Here is a 21,608-nt window from a genome sequence, read left to right on the forward strand (position 1 = left end):
TGACGCATACCGTCAATGCCCAGATACTCCCATCTCCAAGGTATGGATAACATAGTCTCATCAAGAAAGTCTTTGAAAATCAAATTCCTAAAGCAATCTAAGTTTGCGTCAGGACAAAAAGCATGTTTTCACTAGGCAGTCATAGTAATGACTCACATCAAAGACTGCTTCCAGCAGTTTCGAAACAGTGACAGGCTTTGTGGTTATGGCACATTTTGGCGGAGTAGGCTGCTTTTAATAGTGTCAAAAATAGTGCACTGTACACACACCAAGTGCAGACACGGAGTGGCATGTATTAGCAATTCTTGCAATGGGTTAGTGGGGTCCTTCAGAGCTTGACATCACTGCTTTTTAATGTTTGTATCAACAATGTTCTGCCAATTCTTACAAAAAGATCATGAAAAGGGTCAAGGGCCGCTGTTCATTTTGCAGACTGACTCAGTCCAGAAAGCCTGTCTCCTCTTTCTAACTGTAGAACCACCCTACTCAGAAGCCTTTGAGTATCAACTTCTACAGTATCAAATTTAAATACAGTGACATTTTGAAATATGTTGAAAGGTCCCAAGCCTTACATGCTGTGTATGTCTTCTGTCAAGAAGTGTTATTTCAGTGTACTTGAGGAGAATATTCTTGAGCCATGGTGAAACAAAAAAGGAACCTCTGTGGTAAATGGACCTCTCAACTCATTGGGTCATTAGACCATAAATGGATATAAGAGGAAAGGAGTGTGGCCAAGAATCAAGAACTATTGACAGGAGCCATTCCTAAATGCATTTTGGATGAGAGTTTCTGTCTTGGCATTACTAATACCTCTCCTGCTTTGCAACAGCATTCTCAGACCCAAATTTCAAGATGCAAATATAAAAATTGACAGGTCAATTTGTTATCAAGTGTTCTTTAACACAGTTCCAGTCCAGCTCAGCCTGAGTAATGGAGAATTTGAGGTCTGAACATGTCATGTCAAGAGGGGTTGAAAATTCTAAAAACTCTCTCTGTTTGTAGTTATGGAAGGTTGACATTATTCATTTATTTTGATGAAAGAAAGTAGTGGGGTAGCTTAAAGAAAGGATACTTGTTTACAGCAGCATAGCAAATTTGGATCTGATACAGCTGATACCACTAGAAGCATTGCAATATACCAAAATCTTTTTTACATGCTTAGTAGTTTGTTTTATGTCAAAGTTAAAAAGCAACAGCATCATATTATGTCTTATATGCACTAATGAGTTTTAGTAAGTACCTAGCATGTAGCTCACAAGTGGGGTGGATCATTTGGTCTGGCTATAAAGTCAAACCATATTCAAGGCACAGAAAATATGCAAGTTCTGTTTCTTGGAGACATGACAGTTAGAGAAAGATAATTTTTTTTATTTTCTAATCATAAAATTCTCACAAGTTTGTAAATGACATATTAGAAAGCTGACTTAGAAACAGCAAAACTTTGTTTTAATGAAAAGTCACTGGGATTGGATTTGAGATCCTTCTTCCAGGACTGGTGTCCAGGAGTCTTCTTCAAACTATTTTTTAACTGGAAACATATCTTGGGCAGTTGGTCTTGCATGCGGGTAATGTATTTTGCCTCTGGCATCCATTCTTCTTATGCCTATACTAGAGGACCTTTCACATCTCTTATTGCTGCCTAACTCATTCAGGTTTTACCCCTACCCTGATGCCTGTTACTGTGACAGAAGAAAGTGAGATTGATTTAAGACTATTAGTTCTCAGCAAAATCACATTGGCTGTTACTTATGCTTTTCTTAACTTTCAGAACTCTTGATTATTAGCTGCTTTATTATTTGGTCTGTTATTGCTCCAGAAATTGAAGTGAAGCTGACCAGTTCTTAATTTCTTAGCCTTTTTCCCAGCCTTTCAGAGACACGTGCTTTGTTTCCCTTTTCTAGCCTGCCAGAACTTTCTACATCTTTCCCAAGTTTTGAGCCTATCAGTTAGTTCTCTCACTATCACAGCTGATTTTTAGCAGGCCAGGACAATATGAAAACATCATACTTACATAACCCTTCTCTTATCTAGACCAAGCTTGTACACCCTTTTCTTTGTGGTTGGATTTACTAACATCTGATCACAGTTAAAACTTTTAGGGAGGACTGGAACTAAACAGATATCAAACACTTCTGTTTCCTTGTGCTGTCAGCTGATAGATAGGAAGAGTAGAGAAGTAAAGTTCTCCTTTTGCCTTTTTGTTACTTTATGTTCTTATTAACCCTCATGTCCTTTGTGGTTCTGTTTCATTTCATGCCATTGAATTTTTTGACTCTTGAGCATATGGGATGGTTGGGCGTCATCAAAAAGAGTATAAGCGATTGGGAAGGAGTTAGATTAATCTTAATGGAGGAATTAGAGAAAGGTGAGTGGAGAACAGAAGTGGACTTCCTTCTCCATCCAATTCTGTCTCCATGATGGAGAAGAATGCCTCCACTGTCTTGTAGGTACACATACATTAGGGTTCAGTTTTGACTATGGAAGCATCACATGCAGATGTGAAGAAAACAAACTGACAATAAGAGAAGGGAGCAGCAAATTATTATTTCTCATACCTTCTTGGGAGATTTCTGAGTTAAATACTGTGTGTATGCAACTGTTAGGCTTGTAAATAGGCTTGTAAGTCAACTAAAACTGATGGAAAGTGTATATCCTTACACAAGGATATAATTACATACAAGCTGTGCAAAATCTGTGTCCCAAATCTAGTTACATTTTCTCAAATATGTGGTGAAGTTTGGAATATATGCATACCATCAAATATATAATCATTTGTATGTATAGCGAAGGAATCCCTTTTGCTGTTACAGGCTGGGTTGTGCATTTGGAGAGTTTGCTCCATAAAATTGGTATGGATGCTAGTACCCTTTAAAAGAAGCTAACAGTAAATTCTGCTTATTGGCTGTGATTGTCTGAATTGGTTTTTCACATCTAGATAACGTATTAGCTTAAAATATAGTATTTTAATGGAATTTGACATATGTTATGTAGATATACATGAAGTATAAAACAAAATGCTTGGCTGAACCTGGGCTTTTTTACAGAACGTCATGTTATATTAACTTGTGAATTTTTAGTTCATCAGGATGAATGAAATCTCTCTGCATTGAAATTTAGGCCCTGTGGAGGCGTTTGGCAAATTATTTTGTAATGCAGTTCACAATCAGAAACCAATCCCAGGAGAACTACACTCTAACTGTAAGCAGAGTGCTAACTAAATTAAAATTAAAAAAGATAAATTTGAAGTTAAATATGAAAAATTTGGAGTCTTGTGTGGTTCTTGAACCATGATGTAGTATCGTGAAACTGCACTTCTTAAATCAAATATAAAGTAAATTTTCCAACACTTTTTAAAATGAATTCTTCCTAAATCGATTTTAGGCAATGGTTAGCAGTAAGATTTCTGTAAAAAAATTTTGTGTAAGTTTATACTGAAAACAGTTCAAAATGAAATGCTACTTTTTAACTGTTATTCCAAAGTGAATTTGACATGTTTCTTTTTTGTCTTGCTGTCTTGCACAGGTATCATTTTTCTTGTTCATTATTTTTGTGGTGTATACCATGCTGCCCTTCAACATGCGGGATGCTATAGTTGCCAGTGTCTTGACCTCTGCATCTCATACGATTGTGCTGAGCGTCTGTCTATCAGGTACAGCTGTTGTAAAGGAACACTTGGTTTGGCAGGTAGGTGCTTTGTGGAATTAATGATTAATTGTGCACTGAATAGCCTGGTAAATGAGCCAGGAGTGGGTGTTTGGAAACACAAACTTATTTCTCCATTTCTGAATTGCTACAGACTTAATTTGCAGATAGTCACTTCCTAATAATGAGGGTGTCAGTAATTTATGTCTTGCTGAATTACACACTTAAGTAGTAGAATCTACAGCCACGTAGCACTTCGCAATGTAAAAACTAACTTTGCTCGAAAACTGATGTGATGTGGATGTATTGTGGTAGATGTATTACCACTCTGGTATATAAACCATATTGCTTCTCTCCCTACCTCATTAAAGCCTAACTTCCAAGACCAAGGATTTTTCCCAGGTATTGGTGTTATTTTTTCCTTGAAAAAGCATTGTTCCTTTGAATACTCTGTCTGTGAAGACATTGCCCTCTCCAAGTCTGCCATAGGGCTTGTCCTCCTGTAATTCTCAGCCATTTATAGGAATTTTACAGCCTCCTCCTGGTTGGGCCCCCTGATTGAAGGGGACTGGCTGGCTCCAGACTCTGTGACAGACTGTGTTTGCAGTTGGGTCTCGGCTTGTAACTCAACTCTGATACATTATTACATGACATACTTCAGATTAATAATTTTTAAAAATCCAAATATTAGGAGTTGTTTTTCCTTACTGTTTTGCAGACCTTCTAAATGGTGAAATACTACAGTATTTGTTGTAGTATTTTGTTGATGTGATGATCGCAGCTGTCATTGATAGAAAACTTTACTTTTAAGGAAAAATTTAGTTTTCATTTAAAAAAGCAAATACATGGGTTTTTTTTAATACAGTTATGTCATTTTAGGGAAGCAGAATTATTTTAACTTTTGCATCAAAATGACACTGAAGCTTAAAAGTAAGTACATTTTAACAACATACCAGTAAAACAAGAAAGATAGATATAATTCTGTGTATTCTGAATAGCATGAAGAATGAAGCAAATAGTTTCTACTTACCTTTTATGTTACTTGATCCTTATTTTGAAAAACATTGTGCTTCAAAGGATAACTTCAAAATTGCAATGATTTCACAAAAGTCGTGCCTTGTAAGTTGTTGTTTAGGAAAATACATTTTATTTCCAGATGTGGCTGTAGATCTCTGTTATATGGAATATTGAAATTGAAGTCCCATAAACAAAATATATTCTCAGATATAGTTATCTGTAGAAATTTTAAATGGTGACATAAGTGGATTTTCTTTTCTGTTGCTGATTTGGGTTAGTTGGATGTCTTTTGCAGAGGTTTCCAAGTAGTGCTGTATGTTAAGCAAGGACTGTGGTCATCTGCAGTCTGTGTAGTATTTTAATAATTCAGTGATACAGCTATTGATAATTGCAGTGGAATAAATCAGGGAGAATGTTATTCTTGGTTTTATGTCAACCTATGGCTTTTATTCTGGGCATAGATAATGCTGCTAAAACAGTATTTTCCATTTCTTCTCTAAAAGCATTTTGGGTTAAAATTGCTGTTTGCAGAATTTATTTATTTTTCCTGCTTATCTTTCTAGACCATTAAAACTTGGTATATCTAAACCAGTAGTTTCAGAAGATGATATATTTCTATACACATCGTGTCACCAGAATCAAAAGAAATAAATCATGGGCTGTGATGTACAATTAATGTCTTCCATCTCTTCTGTAACTTCCTGTTTTGTTCAGTGGACATCTTTGAGCTGTTTGTAAACTTGTTGAGTGTTTAATTTCTAGGATGTTATTAATTTTCTATTCTTTATTTCTAAAATGTATTAAAAGTTCTGAATATTTTGGCGATTACTGAAAGTACTGAGTGCACTGTGTTCTTACAAATGTATGGAAGGGACTAAATGCCAGTATCACCGTTCATTTGCCCTCTGTACACTTTTAGATTACTATTGTTTATACTTTAAAGTGTAAGCAAAAAAAGTTTGTTTTGTGTTCTTCGTTTCTGAAAATCAAGACCACAAACAAAGATTAGAGATACCAATTACACTAAAAAGAGAAATAGCATTTGTCAATGACATATCTCAAGTTGGTATGGGATAACTGCATGTCATTTTTAAAAAAAAAAAAAAAAAAAAGGAAGACCTGGGTTATAGTTGTTGTGCTGTTGAATGCTTTTTGGTTGTTTTTTTTTTTGTTTTTTTTTTTAATGCAAAACATGTATTGGGGAGGCCTGGACAGAAGCTGCTTTGCAGATTTTGGTCACTAAAGCCCAGAGATGAGGAACTATGAGTAGACTGAAATTTGAAAAAAATACGTGACAATTTTAGCAATGAACAGTGTATTTTTCTTCTGGCATGGATTTTTTTTCTGGAGAGTAGATAGGTAACCAGTAGTATGCACTTAAAAAGCAGAAATACACTGGTATAACAAATCCACCTGTAGGTAAATGTCAGGTATTAGACCATATATATCCTGTATATATATAGCAGGTATCCTTCTGTAGAGAGTACCTACATCTCCTTTATAACTACTTCCTTTGTATTGGAAGACTTTGATTAAATCTTCTCTGAGATTTCTGTTCTCTTGGCTGAACAAACCTCATTCTTTCAGTCTTCTTATGTCAAGTTCTCTTGCCTTATATGTTCTTGGTAGCCCTCTGCTGGATCCTCTCCAATTTTTCAGCATCTTCCAGTGGCTCTGGTGGCATCCCGTAGCATTTTGGAAGTTAATCATACCTTCAAGTCCGTCAGTAGAGAAAAATCAATGTTCAGAAGCATTTGCTTATCTTGAGATTGGGCAGACCCTATCTTAATGGTTTTGTCATTTCTTTCATTGTCCTCTGTAAACTTTTACACCCAAAATTTGCTTCGGTGAAGCTGAAAGGCTTAGCATGTTCTTGATTATCCAGTGTTTGTTGCAGTCACAGATACTGAGATAAAAGCCTCCTGGTGGCATAAAGAATCCTTCAACACACTCTCTGCTGGTTGCATGAACTAGTTTCTGTTTGACCTATGCATGTCTTTTGGGGGAAGGGTATCCACCTTGGTGTAAAAATTGGCAATGATGGAGATGATCTTCCACAAACCTTCATATATTTTCCTTGATTGTTAACTGTCAGTGTTAAGATTCTATTTTTTTTTTTTAATTATTTATTTCATTCAGGTTGAAAAAGACCCTTAGGATCATTCTGTTCCTCTTTCCTAATAGGAATTTGTCTACCCTTGTCATTCAGCTTCTGTATCTTTTTTTTTTGGCAGTAGACTGACAGACCCAATAGTATCCAATTTCTCTTTCTTCCATGAGAGTACTTCTAGACTATCATGAATTTGCCTCATAACGTTTTTGCCACTAAAACGAATGAGTTGCCTGCTTGTGCACTAGCTAAGCCTTTCATCATTTTCACAGTTCTTTCAGTCCCTACTTGTGCTTCACCAACATCTTTCTTGCAACGTGGACGTTAGCATTAGAGTAGCATGCCAGGAGCAGCTGCAGTGGTGCCAAAAGCTAATAGGGGTCTAGGTCTACAAAGCAGCTAGTGTGCTGCAGTGCTTAGCATGGAGACACAGACTCTACAGTAAAATACACAGTGTCCCCTTGCAGTTCTGTGGGGAGTTTAATGCACAGCTATGGGATCTGTGGCAGGGAGAAGGTAAATAGAGTCCAGTGTTCCAGTCTCGTTTTATGAAAAAGTAACTGTGTATATATAAGTTGTGGGTTTTTTTCCTGTTGAAAATTTCAATCCTAACCTTTACAAGGCACACGGTCTGGAATCTGGGACTCTGGCCCCTCTTTCCAGGTGAGCATCTTGCTGCCAAGCAGATAGTGTTGTTCTGTCTGCTCCTGGGAGTGTGGTAGTTATGACTGCTGCAAGAGAACATGACTAATTATGACATTAAGGCATTTGACTTAGAAGATGTTCACGACTTAACATCCCTTTCAATTATTGCTGGAATGGACAGTATTTCACTGCCATGCCTTGCTATAAACACATAATCTCTTTCTCTCCAAACCAGAACAGATTCTAATCAAATACATGTGTTTTTCCTGCTCTATTATCAACTGCTCAGCCATTCTGATCTCATAATGGGTTGATACTATTGTTAGCAGTCATTTTGTTCTTAATTTTCTTAAAAGGAGCTAACCAAAATCATTAAACATCCTGTAAGTTTCCATTTTTCTTTTTCCTTATGTTATGTATGAGGAGTGTGATTTTTTTCTTTACTCTCCCATCAAGCAACTTTGTTGCTCTTGTAATCTTTTTTCATTAGCTTTGGCTAAATGTTTTCCAAACCTTGGCTAAATCACTACAGACTGTCATTCATGTGTGGCTTTTCTTTTAGTTAAACTAGTGTTCCTTACCTTTTGGGATTTTTTTGACAGCTTCTTGCAGCACTGTAAAAGGAGTCCCTTTTAGAGGCACAAAATTGTAACTGGACAGCATGCATGTGTACCTATTTTCCTTTTTTTTTTTTGACTCTGTTCGAGAATCCATATAGCAAAAAGAAACAATTTGTAAAAACTTCTATGTTGCTCATGTGATCAGTTCCTTTCTGGTAGCATGGATAAATTCTAAGATAATGTTCTGTCCTAGTGGACGAAAACAAATGCTAAACAAAAATTTTGTTACTTTCGAGAATATCTGAATTGGAAAATTACAAGGCTACAGCCACAAGATCTTGTGCATTTACCATCACCTAGGTTGAGGTCTCCTATTACAATATGAATTTTAACCTGTGTGTTACGGACACCTAAAGGTGAATCTCTTATCTTTTATGTGATCTGCGGGTGTATATGCACTAACTAGTGTTAGTGTACATCCTGATGATGGTTTCCGCTTGACTTCTAATTCATGAGCTTTTGGTATAAATTGTTTCAAGATCTGTAGTGACTATGAAATTGATAACTGGTTTTTTTTTTAAATAAAGCCACCTTTCCTTTTTCAACCTGCTATTGGTTTGTTTGGTTTTTCCTGAATAGGCCATAGCCATTGATTTTTAACTTAGCAATCAGACAGATCTTCCTGCCCATTTGAATTTCTAACTTTCTTGCTGCTAGTTTGAATCTGACTTTCTTGCTGCTAGAACCTCTTTGTTCCTGTGTAGAGGGGTCAGTGGCCCAGACACCTCCTTTTAGGGCCTGATTCTGCAGGCTGCAGTGGGACCCCACCTATTATTTGAAAATGTTGATAGATTAAATTTTATGGACACTCTTCAAAGTTAGGTAGATAATTTTGGTAGCACGTGGCAGGCCTTCCTCTCTTTGGTGACTCACTAGCCTGCTATTGAGGTCCTAGTGGTTGGATCATTAAGTGTTTCAGCCTTCAGAGCACTTTCAGCAGGTACCCTCCGATGAACAAAAACCCCTCTGGTACGGCTGCCTTTGCCATACAGATTCTTTGAGACTGTCCCAGACTCCCACCAGCAACACAAACCTTCTGTCTTGTGTTGTATATCTTCTAGAGGTGGCAGTTACACTCTTCCCTATCTTTTCTGGAGTAACCAGCGGTTTTCTACTGTGTGGGAGTTTTTATGAAGTTTAAAATACAAGATCTGCCATGTGCGTGTTTTCTGTCTGGAAAATTCATGTGTCTTGTCAAGGGAAACTGGTTAATCTGGTATGATCCGTATTTGGCATGAATGCACAGCATTTGCACACCTACACAACACATCTATGCATATATATACACAACTAGCCTCACAGACGGCCACATGGAGCACTCACACAAACACAAACAGAACCAATGGCTTCAATCTGCTGCCCTCTCTGGCTGACCAGAATGAAGGTCTGTCAGTGGATATGGTACACTGCATATATCAGTGCACATGTACCCTGTGGATCCCTCCAGCTGCTGGGCTTAGACACCCAGTCTGCCAGTCGTTGGCCCTGGATCACAGTCCCCCAGTTGCTGGCACCAGGATGTGTGAGCCCCGCTCCAGCTGCTGGTACAACCTCCCTCGCTCACAGCTGTGCACACACACATGGGCATCTCTCCGGCAGTCTCCCAGGTCACATCACCTACATACCAGCTGGTGCAGCTGGATCATTGCTAGTGTTCACATTCACTTGCACAGCTGCAGTTGCTCGCTGACACAGGCGTCTGTGGATCGTGGCCGTATCCCTGTTGCTGCACAGAGACCCTCATACACACACATTTGCACAGGCTAGAGTCCCTCACCAAGAAAAAGAGTTAGAAATGGAGTTTAAGGACAGACTGCAGTGGTCAGGCACAGGGTGTGATCAGGCCACCATACTAACAAGTAACCTGTTTACAAGCAGTTGACTCCTTTTATCTTCATATCCCTTTATTTTCCCTTTGTTTTGTTGTTCCTCCCCAAACCACCATGATCTCTACCTTTCCCTACCTTTGGTTCCTGTCTTAAATATCTCATAATAAATCTTGCATTGCCCTACATCCATCATGTGTTCCATGCCCCTAGGCAGTGACATCTCTTAGTCGAAGAGGTGATCTGGAGAGCTGTTCCTGATCAACCATGGGAATTGGTGTCATACCTGGACACAGGATGAGGACAGCATAGAGAGGGGCCTGAACCAAGTGTCCCTTCCTCTGGGTCCTTAAACTGGGTTCCTGCCTGCCTTTGTGCCTCTGTTCCACTCTGGGCTTTTGCTGGTGGACTGATGGCTCCTGTGATGGTCCTGGGAGTAGCCAAGCCTCCCCTCCCCACCATTGTCTCTCAGCGCTCCTGTATGTGTGTGTGTGTGTGTGTGTGTCTTTTGATCCCTTAACCTAACATTAATTACATAATTACTTCTATCAGGGTTCATGAGATGATGCTTAACACGGGTTTTGCAATTCATACTTAAGGGAGACATCTAACAGAACATACCATACCTAAACTACAAATATTTCCATAGATCTAGTTAGCTTTTTCAGAGTTAATAGTGCTTCTTATGTTTCTATATCTTAACAGCTCCTAGAAAAACATATAATTCACAGTATTAGATGGTGGACCAGATTTTCAAAGACAAGCAACTTTGATATGGCATCTGTAATATGCATTTAGATGTTCTAATTAACATGCAGCATATAGGCATATACCTTTTGTTTAGACCACTGATTTAAACTTATCTATTAACATCTTTAATAGGTGACGATATTTACAAAAAAATGTTTTATGTAATAGAGTGGCGTAACATCAAAATGAAAATGAAAAACATCAGTATTCACTGGCTAATAAAAGAAGAAAATGTACAGCTCTAGGGCTCAGAAATAGAATAGAAGTTGGTTTAAGCTGTTATACAGTACAAGAAAAAATCATGTTGACTAAAAACGTCTGGAAAAAAAGTCTGTGTCTTTAAGTACATTCATTATTGTATAACCCCTAAGGCTGTATAGCTACACAGGGAAAGCTTAAGGCACATTGGAATTTTAGCAGTCTGAATAGCTAAAAGCTGTTGCTGTGGGTTGAATTTATCCTTCTCCCTTGAATACCTTTTTTTGAAGTCGATGGGGAATGGTTTTTCATGAAGGTAATGCAGCTTAAACAACTACTGCTTTCTCCTCCACAGTTACATGAAATGAGCTTCTGTTATCCCTTCTGAAGGGGTGGAGGGCAGTGACTGCTATTGAAGGAGAGAAACTGAATTTCTTGTAGCAGCAGCAATTGCTGTCCCATCCCTTGCCTCTTTTTCCCTTTCCTCTTCTGACCCCAGCAGTAGTCTGGCTCACTGTGTTGTGCAACAGCTGCAAACCAGTTTGAGAGAGGAATGCGATGTCCTGCATAGCACAATACAGTAGGCATAATTTTCATTATTGCTCATGCTTATTTACTCTTGATTTTATGCTTAAATCTTGGCAGATACTCTCCTATGGTTTTTTAACTGATTTTTACAATCCGCAAGTATACTTTGGGTTTCACGCATTCTTTAAGACAACCTGCACAGTTTGGATATGCTTATGAAGAGCCCACTTGCCTACAAGAGTACAGATATGTAGGAGCACGCATAATTGTACTTCATAGTATTCAAGCATTAACATGAAGAATGTGAACATCTTCCAGAGGGTCCCTAAGGCTGTAAAGAGACCTGCAATACTTAATATGATGGAAAATTCAGCAAAGGCTGAGAATTGCAGTGTCATGGTGAAACAAAATCATGTGTGCAGGCGGCCATGTGGGTTTTCAAAAGCAGCATTTACCTGCAGCCCAAGATCAACATCTAAGAAATGCATAGAAAATAGTTCCGGTGAGATGTATAGGAACTCATCAAAGCACAGAAGATGTCATAAATGCCTCCTTTCTTTAAGATCATGGAAATATCTCCAGTTAGCATTGATTCTTAAGCTTTACTGAAAGGGTCAGATTGCCTTTTGTGTCCACTCCATTTAAGTTAATATTTTTATCAGCAACAAATTTCACTTCTGTATTTATCACTTTTATACTCCTTTAGCTTACATTTCTTATCCTAAAAATGACAATTGTTTTAGCAGTTTCAATTTTCCAAAATGCAAATTTATTTGATGAACAAGTTCACGTTCCTTTAATGTATTGATTAAACTATAAAATGTCTATGTTAGAATTCTCAACCCTAAGGCTGCTGTACCTCCAAAAACATAAAACAGTTAATCAGGTGAATGGAAATTCCAATACTTCTGAACTGGAACAGAAAGCGGCGTGCTGCACCACCTGTACCTTCATCTCTCACATAACATTGCTGGAGCAGCAACCAAACTCTCACTATACAGAATACCTCTTGCAAGGGAGTTGTATTCTATATCCTTTTAAGGATGACATTAATGTAAATAACTTACCAGTGAAAGGCTAAATCTGTGCATTCAGAATTTTGTAATACTGTCCTTCCAGGTAATTTTTCTAGAGTAAAGAATCTTTAATTCCTTCAATTGAGTTAGTTTTGCAGTTTCCTTTCCATTTTCACAGGCATTGCTTCGCCTTTTCAGTTGCATAGTACTTTTACAGCTTGGTGTTATTTTTCAAATTTATTGTGAATTACTTTTATTCTTATTGCAGCTGAAGCATAAAATTCTGGACGAGATACTCTAGACATGATGCTTTGTCATTTTTTGTACTCGTAGAGTTATCATCTATCCCTACACCTTATTTTCAAGAATTCAGTAGAAGAAAAATGCCTTTCACTATCAAGGTGTGGATACATTTCCCCATCCTGTCAGCCACTTTTAGTGCAGTATAAAATAAGAGGGATCAGGAGCACAAACACCTTTTGTTGTGTAGAGAAGCCTTTGGGGACAGTCAGAATCCATCTGAGATACCACTGGCCCCAAGTTACTGTCTTTCCAAAGTTGCAGTGGTTCAGTCCCCCATCTGCTTGGAGACACCCACAACAAGATGTGATCATTTTATTTGTCTGAGCCCCTGCTGTCCCCCGATGCTAAGCTGCTAGTCAGGCAGGAGAAGTCATTCCTTTTCCAGTCACCTTCCAAAATTTGCAACTCCTGTGCATCCCTGCCAGTGCTTTCTCATGCAGATTCTTGGATATCCCTCCTGTTCCTCAGCCCTCTTCTACATATATTGGTCCTCATCGTGTTTCAGTAAAGCGCTGGCCACAGAGTTGCCTGGCTTTTAATTATAATAGTAACTGCAGCCTCCAAGTGCCAATCTTGTAGGTGCTTTGGAAGCACGTGATGGAATTGTTTAATGCTCCCAGAAAAGCAAGCGGAGGCCAGAAGCAAATGAGGTAACACAAACTTCTGCCACATTTTTTTTTTTTTCTTAGCAGCTACAGCTACACTGGTGGCAGAAGGGGACCCATTCTCTCGCCCTGGAGCTGGGTGGCACACCACAGCTCATGTTTACCTGCCTAAACTCCCACCCATTTTTCCTTCCCCAAACAGGGTGGCCAGGTGTCAACATTCTCCATATAATTCCTGATGTGTTCTGTCTCCTAAGACATGTCAAGGCTCTGGGAAAGTGTTGGTTGGCCCAGATCAATATGGTGCTAGTGAGCAAGAGAACAGCTACACAGCAGTGGTGATCATGGAACTCAAAACTGCCTTACAGTCTTGTTTGGTTTACAAGCAGAGACACAGCTGGAGAACATCATCTGCACACCTTGAAGTTATTCTTAATTCTTCCCAGAGATCACATCTTTGGTTATTACACAGTGTATTTCTTCCCTTCTCAAGGTATATCTGCTGTGGCACACCCAGTGAATGGCATCAGTATTTGTTCTGCATGGGCCTGAGAAGGAATCATGTCTCTCCCATGCTTTTCACTAGTTATGTATAATAAATCATGTTTATCTGCTGTCAGTTTAGACAAGTTCTGGGTATACAGCATATTTGCTGCAAAGGTCATCTGCATGGACTCTGCTATTTCTATTGGTTTCTGAGTGGGACAGTGTTTGTTACAGCTGATGTTTGGCTCCTCCACTGTTACTGGTTTTGTTCTATGTTTTAGCTTTGATAGCAGCAGTCTGAAAACAGCATAGGCTGTGGTTTATCAGACATTAAGTTATATTTGCGAATCTATTTGTAGTTTTATTTTTTTTGTCCCTTTGAGGTTGTATTTTCTCATAGATGTGTAGCAGTCTACCAGCTGAGAAGCCACAAGAACACAGGGTTGTAGTAAGCAAGCTGGATCTGCACTAAGCTAGCTCAGGTCCATGGGCTTTGGGAGTTCAGGCTGCATGAAAGCACTTTTTCTGCTCTGGAAATGGAGCTGTGTAGAGATAGGTCTGAACCTGTCTTTGGATATACAATAGCACAGTTATTCCACAGCCCTCTACAATTTTTAAAAAAATAATTAGAATTATCAGTGTCAAAACAGTGGCAGTCTCCAGAAGATTCAACTGCTTATAGATGCACAGAACTAAGACAGATAGGTGGTCATAACTGAGGCCTCAGCAGGGCACAAAACAAACACCTGAGCAAAATCACTATAAATGATCCCAGCAGATCTTTGTTCTCAGTGCTGAAGAAGGAAGCAGGTACCCTCTACATCCTTATTAGTCTGACCCAGAGAAAATTTTCTCCTTGATTCCTAAGCAAGAATAATTGGTTCCACTGATCCAGTAAGTACGAAGACTTCCATGCATGCAAAAAACTAGGTTTTCAAGATCCCAGTGCCTGTCCTTCCTACAGTTGTTGCCAGTATCTGCTACTTCAGAAGAGGATGAAAAGAACTTAAAAGTTCATTTGACCAGTTTTAGACTGGGGGAAATTATTTCAGAGAAAATTATTTTAGCCATTTCCCAAGCAAATAAGTAGCTCAAACTCTGAAGCATGAGATTTTGAGTTCCTCAACACTCTTGTCTTTTAGAAGCCAAAACTGAATTTTGCTCTGAAGAGGTTTGCTCTGTTTGCTTAACGGGATTCCAAGGGCCACCTTTGAATAATCTTCCTTGTCTTAAATACTGTCTTGCTCTGTCTGGTCTTAGTTCAGCAGTGGCTGTATCACAGCAATGTTTTCTCAGGCTAATCATAGCAGGATTTGGTTGTCCTATTTACTAGCGTTATTTGCTGCACTTTGTCCTTATACTCGCAGAGATGAGATCTTGCCCAAAGTTTTTTGCAGACAGGAAGAGACTGCATCCTGATGAACATACATCCTTCTAGAGAAACTGGTTGGATTATACAAGGAGGTTTGCAGCAGCTTGTGTGAGAGAGCTTCACACTCTGAATGTAAATACTAGGTGTGCAGTAATCCTGTTTCCTCTAGTATGTAGGTGGTGAGATGGAGTTTCAGCTTCTGCCAGAGGTCTGCTGGGGTTTTACTGATGGTCTCTGAATGCTGGCTGTTGCTGACCTTTGCATACACTCTCTCTTTCTGAGAGATATGTTTTGGATGCTTACACACTGCTTGGCCTGTATGTAAAAGTCATTAAAATTTGGCCTGTGGAAAGAGCAGCCCATAGTGACAACGATAAATGCTTCCAGGCTGTCTGCCTGCTCCAGCCAACTCAATCAGTTCAGAGGGCAGAAAAAGCGTGAGGAGATGGTTGTGTTCCCTGTGTGACTCCTGGAGAGGCTGTTGCAGTAGTGACAGCATCCTCTGAGCCTAATTGGGCAGTGAAGTGGGGCAACTCCACTTCTTTTGCACTAACATGTTATTTAAGTCCAGTTATTTATCATATTTAATTAATTTTGTAACATCAAATCCACTTAGGTTGGTTAAGACACTTAGGACTTATCTTGATTCCCCCCAGCTTCTGTTTAGTAAAATAAGCATAGGATTAAACTTCAAAAGTCTTAAAAGAGCAGAAATGGTTATGATGTAAAAAAAGAACATGCAGCAAAAAGGACAAGGGGAACAAGAAGAAACAGATGGATATTATCCATGCAAAAATGGTGACAAAAGCATAAATGCTAATAAGTAAGAGAAGTGGAATGCTGAAAAATTAAAAGGTGGTTAATAAGGCACCTTTGAAAATGCTCTGCATTATTTGCTCTAAGATTTTGCTTCATTTGTTGTTCAGTCATCGGTGATAACACTTTTTTTTTTTTCTGCTATCCAGCAGTTTAGACAGTGAATGTTTTCCTTGGGGTTTTGGGGTAACTTTCTCACCTCAGTTAGTTTATTGATGCTGAACTGATGACCTCTGAATGCAGAGATGATTCCCTTTCTGCTGTTATTGGTATTGACCAAGTCATTTCAGAGTCTCTTGTACATGCTGCACACGTAGTCCCCTAAATCTAGTTATTTTCTCTCTGGTACATTATTTCAGCTTCCATTGAACTGCATTAGCTATAAATATTCCTGAGTCAAATCCTAGGGTTGCACGCGAGCAGATCTGGCCTGCCTGGGACAGTGTGGGAGCAAGCAGCAACCTTTGAAAACATATTCTGAGTCCTCTCTGGACCTACCTGTGTTGTCAGTCCTGGGTTTCGTCGGTAACCTTTAAGCTCCTGCTCAGTTAGAGCAGAGTGCAAACAAAGATCCCACTTTGCAACACCCCTTTCCTCAGCAGTCAGTGTTAAACCAAGCTCTGCATTCCAATTGCCTGATGCAGGGCTTGGATATGAGAATGCTGATGGGTCTCAATTGACAAAGTTCTGCTGCTTTCCCTGCTCTGATGGGAGGAGGCCATAGGCAGCAGAAGGTGTGCTGAAGAGGCATGTTCAGCCTTGCTGGAGCAGCCCCGCGGTGACTCCAACGCTCCTCACGCTACTACTGAGCTAAGAAATCATGCACCCAGCCTGTCCTCTCTGGAATGACCATACTTTCACAAGGGATTTGGATACTTTCCATGTCAAAACCTTCTGATGATATCCGTGTCTGTACTTTTCAAATTCCACTGACTCTTCACAGATTGGATCAGCTGGATAGACTGTTGGGTCTATGTTAATTAAAAGCTAATCTGCAAAAATATGAAGGAGCAGGGAAGCAATGAAAGATGAACCCAAATAACCCAGTCAGAGCAAATAGGACAACGTGGCCCAGCTCCTTGTGGGGCTGTCACAGGACAGCTGTTAGCCCCACTGTCTAAGTGTGACAACATCAACCAGGTGGGTCGGTGGGAATGGCTCCCCAGCTCACCTACAGATGGAGGGAATCACTGCCATTAGGCTGTGAGTCTCATTATGGAATGCAAGGACAGAGCATTTTTGGATTGTGCAAGACTTAGTATGGGATGTTTAGGGGAGGAACCAAAGGTGAAGGGAGGGATTACAGTGGTTTGGCAGAGAAACAAGTGTGGGTAAGTAGAGGGATAAGGTGATAAAAGGAGTTGATTGTGTGTTAACAGGCCACTAGTCAGTACATGGCCATGCCCTGTGCCTGACCCATGGCTGTCTGTCCGCTCTTCTTCTCAACCTCCATTTCTAACTAGTTGAAGGGACACACATGTTCTGTGCGCATGTGCATGTATATGTGTGGAGGGACACCACGGATCACAGGGTCCCAAGTGCCTGTAGTAGAGCAGCTGCAGAGACTGGAGGGATCTCATTAGCAGCTACAGGGTCTTGCCCTTGGCTGTGGGTCAGAGGGGCCGAAGAGCGAGGGCAGCTGGAGAGACTGCACTGCATATGTATTTTGTGGGTATCTCAATGTGTGTGATCAGTGGTCAGGCCAGGCTTGATGGTGAGTGGGAGATGAGGCCGTAAGACTGGGTTGGATACGAGAGAGGCTAGAGGCTGTGTGGCTTGGCTACTGGAGGAAGCAGGGAGTCCAAGTTGGGCTGGAGAGAGACCTGTTTGTGCATGTGGGTGGGTGATCTAAGGGCCAGCTACTGAACAGGCTGGGTATCTATGGCCAGTTACTGGAGGGATACATGATTCATTTTGTGCTAAATTGCTTTCATCCTGGTCAGCCAGAGCAGGGAGCAGGAGCAGGATTTTGGTGCAGCTTGTGTTTACCCAAGTGCTGTGTTTTCAGTCTGTGTTGATCTGCATGGCTGGCTATGGATATATGTATATATGCATTGTATGTATGTCCATACACCTCACAGCTGGATGGATGTGGGGATGTGGTGCTACAGCACTTTTGCCTCTGGCAGGCTACCAGATTCAGCACCTCCAACATAAACCACAGCCATATATTTTCAAATATCATTCCATGTATTTTTAAACAGCATTATTGCTTTTGTGTAGGAAGTGATTTTCTTGGTGGTCTCAATGAAGATTTAACTTCAGTACCTTTACAAATGAATTATTTAGGTATCTTGCACTCACTTTTAGTTTTGGTCCCTCTTAACAAAACTAGGTCACAGAATTATTTTCCGCATAGATAAATCAATATAACCGTGTGTGCTGTGTACATGAAACCATATACTTCTTCTTGAAAAGTGCGTGCAGTTGTTTCTTTTAGTAATGTGGCTGTGGTCTTTTTAAAACTGCAGAAGTCTTCAGACAAGGGATTCTGCTCTTTTGCATTGCCTGAGGTGACATATGCTTGCATAACATGGGGGCAGTTCATTCTCTGGGCATCCCTTCTCTCCACATTCACGTATGGGATGTACTAAACCCTGAATCCCTAAGCCATGGTCATCCTGAGAAACATAAAACTTTCATATCTCCTCCTGGGAGTTGCAGGCATATCTATTACTGAATTATGAGGTAATTGAATTTTCACTATACGTTTGCTGATCGGTGTCAAAGATCCAGGCAACCACAATATTACCAGAGTTAAAAAGAATGAGAGTAAATGTGAAAATGCTGCTCCATAATTACCAGACTGATATGGTACCTGACAACAAAGGACTGCTGCAGGCAGTCCTTGTGGGGGTGCAGGGAGAAGGGACTGTGCATGTTGAGGGAAAGGCATTTCTTTATGCAAACTGCCAGAGCAGACAATGCTGTCCCTAGGGAGATACTGAGCATCCACTCAGGTGGTGGTGCACATTTTTTTTTCTCTTCATGGGTACTGAAAGAAATGTAAGGATAAAGAGCAGAGGTGAACCTGGAGTGTTAAGAGTCAAGCCAGAAAGGTTGTTACAATTTTTTGAGAAACAGATTGAAGTATTAAAGCTTCTGAAAAGGGTTCTACAGTAACAAATGCTCTTTCCATCCCCAAAATGTCTGACACAGTTCCTTCCATTATCATTAAAAATTGGTGTTACCTGGTATTACCTCCATGAAAACAATACCGGGAAGATAGCGGTGTCCAGATTCTCATTAAAGATAGGCACAATTTGGATAATTTGGTGTGAGGCGTGATGAGGTATCTTAGAGAACTGAGGAGCTAAGAGTTAAAGCAAAAATTGGAAAATCTATGGTTGTTTGCCTTTCTGCTTCAGGGTGATGCTCCTCTGTACCTGCAGTGCTCTTTTGCAGTCAAAGTGCAGTCGAAATGCATGCAGTTAAATTGGCTTCTTTTGCACTTTTTTCTTAAAAACTGTTGGCCTTCATGTTGATAGCTGTGAAAGTGGCACCCTTTGGTTTGTGTTGACTATAAACTAGCCTAATTCAGAAGTCTACCATTTTATTTCGGCCTTCCAAATTCAAAGTTTTCCTTGTAAATTGCTGAAAGTTTTCTCCCATAATTTATTTTTTCTTTCCACTTTCCTGGCACCTGGTTTGCAATTCATTTTTGCTTATTTCTTATTTCGTATTTCTTACAAACCTGTTTCTTACTTATTTTTTGGATCTAGCTAGGCCTTTAAAAAATTTTAATTTAGGGATTTTTTTTTTTTTATCCTTCAGTATACTGCATCTTGCTTAACAGCATTTTGTGACAGAGCATTCAGCAGCTTAACTGCATTGTAAGAAGAACCATCTTATGCTTGTTTCAAACATGTAATCTGTTTGAGTCCCCCAGTTATACAGGAAAAAGCTGAACAGTTTATTTCAGTTCACCCTCTCCATGCCATTTTATGATTTTATAAACCTTTGTCACACCTTTCCCTATCATCTCTTTCCCAGGCTGAAGAATTAGAAATTATTTATCTTTCCTTATTTAGAAGCCATTCTATACCTTTGATCTTCCTTATTGCCTTTCTCTGATTTGAAAGGAGTACACAGTATGAAAGCACAGTCTGTAAGACTGAAAATCCATTAATACCTCAAACCATGCGTGTTTAGTAAGGAAGCAGGTTGTTGTAAATGGAGAAAAAAAAAGATGAACCTCATCCTCAAAGCAAGCAAAATTAGCTGAAATCTCACTAGTGAAGGAAGTGAAAGATCTGTGACCTCACCCATGTAATTTTGAGGTGAAGACAAAATATTTTGCTTAACAAAATGTACACGATTCTATGGTTTGTGAAGGAGACCCAAAAGAATTGTTATGCATTTATTAGAGTGAAGTAAGATAAATAAGTATGTTCACTTTTCATGTCAGAAGTTAAAAAGTTGAGATCTGCTTGTATTAAAAATAATTCTGAAAAATAAAAGACTGTGATTATACTGCATTATGGTAAAACCTGAGCAGTTAAGATTGTTTCCGCTGGGCTGTTGCTTATTGGTTTATTTTTTTATTATTATTATTAAATTATTATTATTTGAACAATGCCAATTTAAGAGTTGGGAAGCTGAATCTTTAAAAAAAAATTATGCTTCTATACCCATATTACTTGGAATGTGGGAAATGAAAATCTGTATTTAGGAGCAGACAAAGAATCCTTCCTAGACTAGGAGGAATAATTTCATATTCCTGTTTTTCCTAAAATAACCGCATTACTCTTTAAAAAAATGTATCCACCAAAAAGACATATAAATGGTCCTGAATTAAAAAAAAAAAAAAAAAGAAAAATTGCAATGTATCTGAATGATAATGGAATTACTGTCTCATTAACTGGATACCAAAAGAAGACAATGATAATTGTGTAGCTGCTGATAAGAGAATTTTCAGAATGCATTATGGATGTTGTGCCTCATCCTGACAAATTCAGTTCACAAAGGAGCAATAAGCAGTGTCTCAAAGGGGTGTTATGTTATGTTTCAGATATTAGTCTTCCTTTAACAAGTGTCCAGACATGAATCAGAGTAGAACTGCAGCATGTATGGCTTGAACCTCATATATTTTCCTTCAACTCATGCTTTCAGATCTGTTCATATTATGGATACCAGATAGTTCACAGTATTTTTCAGGTAAAATTCATGGTATGTTCTGTTGTACTTAACATTTTAGCAGTGATGACATGTTTCCCATTATATGAGGTCATACATATGTGTATGTATGTGTGTATATATAAAGTATGCAAAATTAGATATATAAAAATTATATAGATACATATATTTTTCCCTCTTCCTACACATGTAATTTTAGTAGCAAATGAAAGGCTCTGGATTATACTGTTGTGTTTGAGATGTGGTTAGCAAATTTTTTCGGTGAGGTTTGTGTGTAGGTACCTTCCATTTTAGTTCAGTGAATCCAGCTGGAATTAAGCACATCTGAATATCACAGGACCTTTTTAGGAGTCTGAACTTAAGTACAGAGATCTTCTTTCTGTGCATCATGTTCATCAACTTCAAGTACTTTGCCATGAGGTAAGCAACAGATCATCAGGTTTGATTACTCATAGTTTAAAACACAGACCATATGATGAATGCATTGTTGTCTCTGAGAGTCAGACTATCTGGAGGGGCAGGATAGGTTTAGATGAGC

General features: G+C 39.2%; 1 protein-coding gene across 1 annotated transcript in view; it reads left to right on the plus strand.

Annotated features, from left to right (window-relative positions):
* Nucleotides 1-21,608, plus strand: part of ADCY2 (adenylate cyclase 2) — a 231,861-nt gene that overhangs the window by 65,620 nt on the left and 144,633 nt on the right. The window contains exon 3 of the mRNA XM_074899489.1: nucleotides 3,523-3,684. Coding sequence (XP_074755590.1) covers nucleotides 3,523-3,684 — 162 coding nt within the window. The remainder of the gene's footprint in view (nucleotides 1-3,522; nucleotides 3,685-21,608) is intronic.

The sequence above is a fragment of the Athene noctua genome, chromosome 2 (assembly GCF_965140245.1).
Source record: "Athene noctua chromosome 2, bAthNoc1.hap1.1, whole genome shotgun sequence".
Classification (NCBI taxonomy): domain Eukaryota; kingdom Metazoa; phylum Chordata; class Aves; order Strigiformes; family Strigidae; genus Athene; species Athene noctua.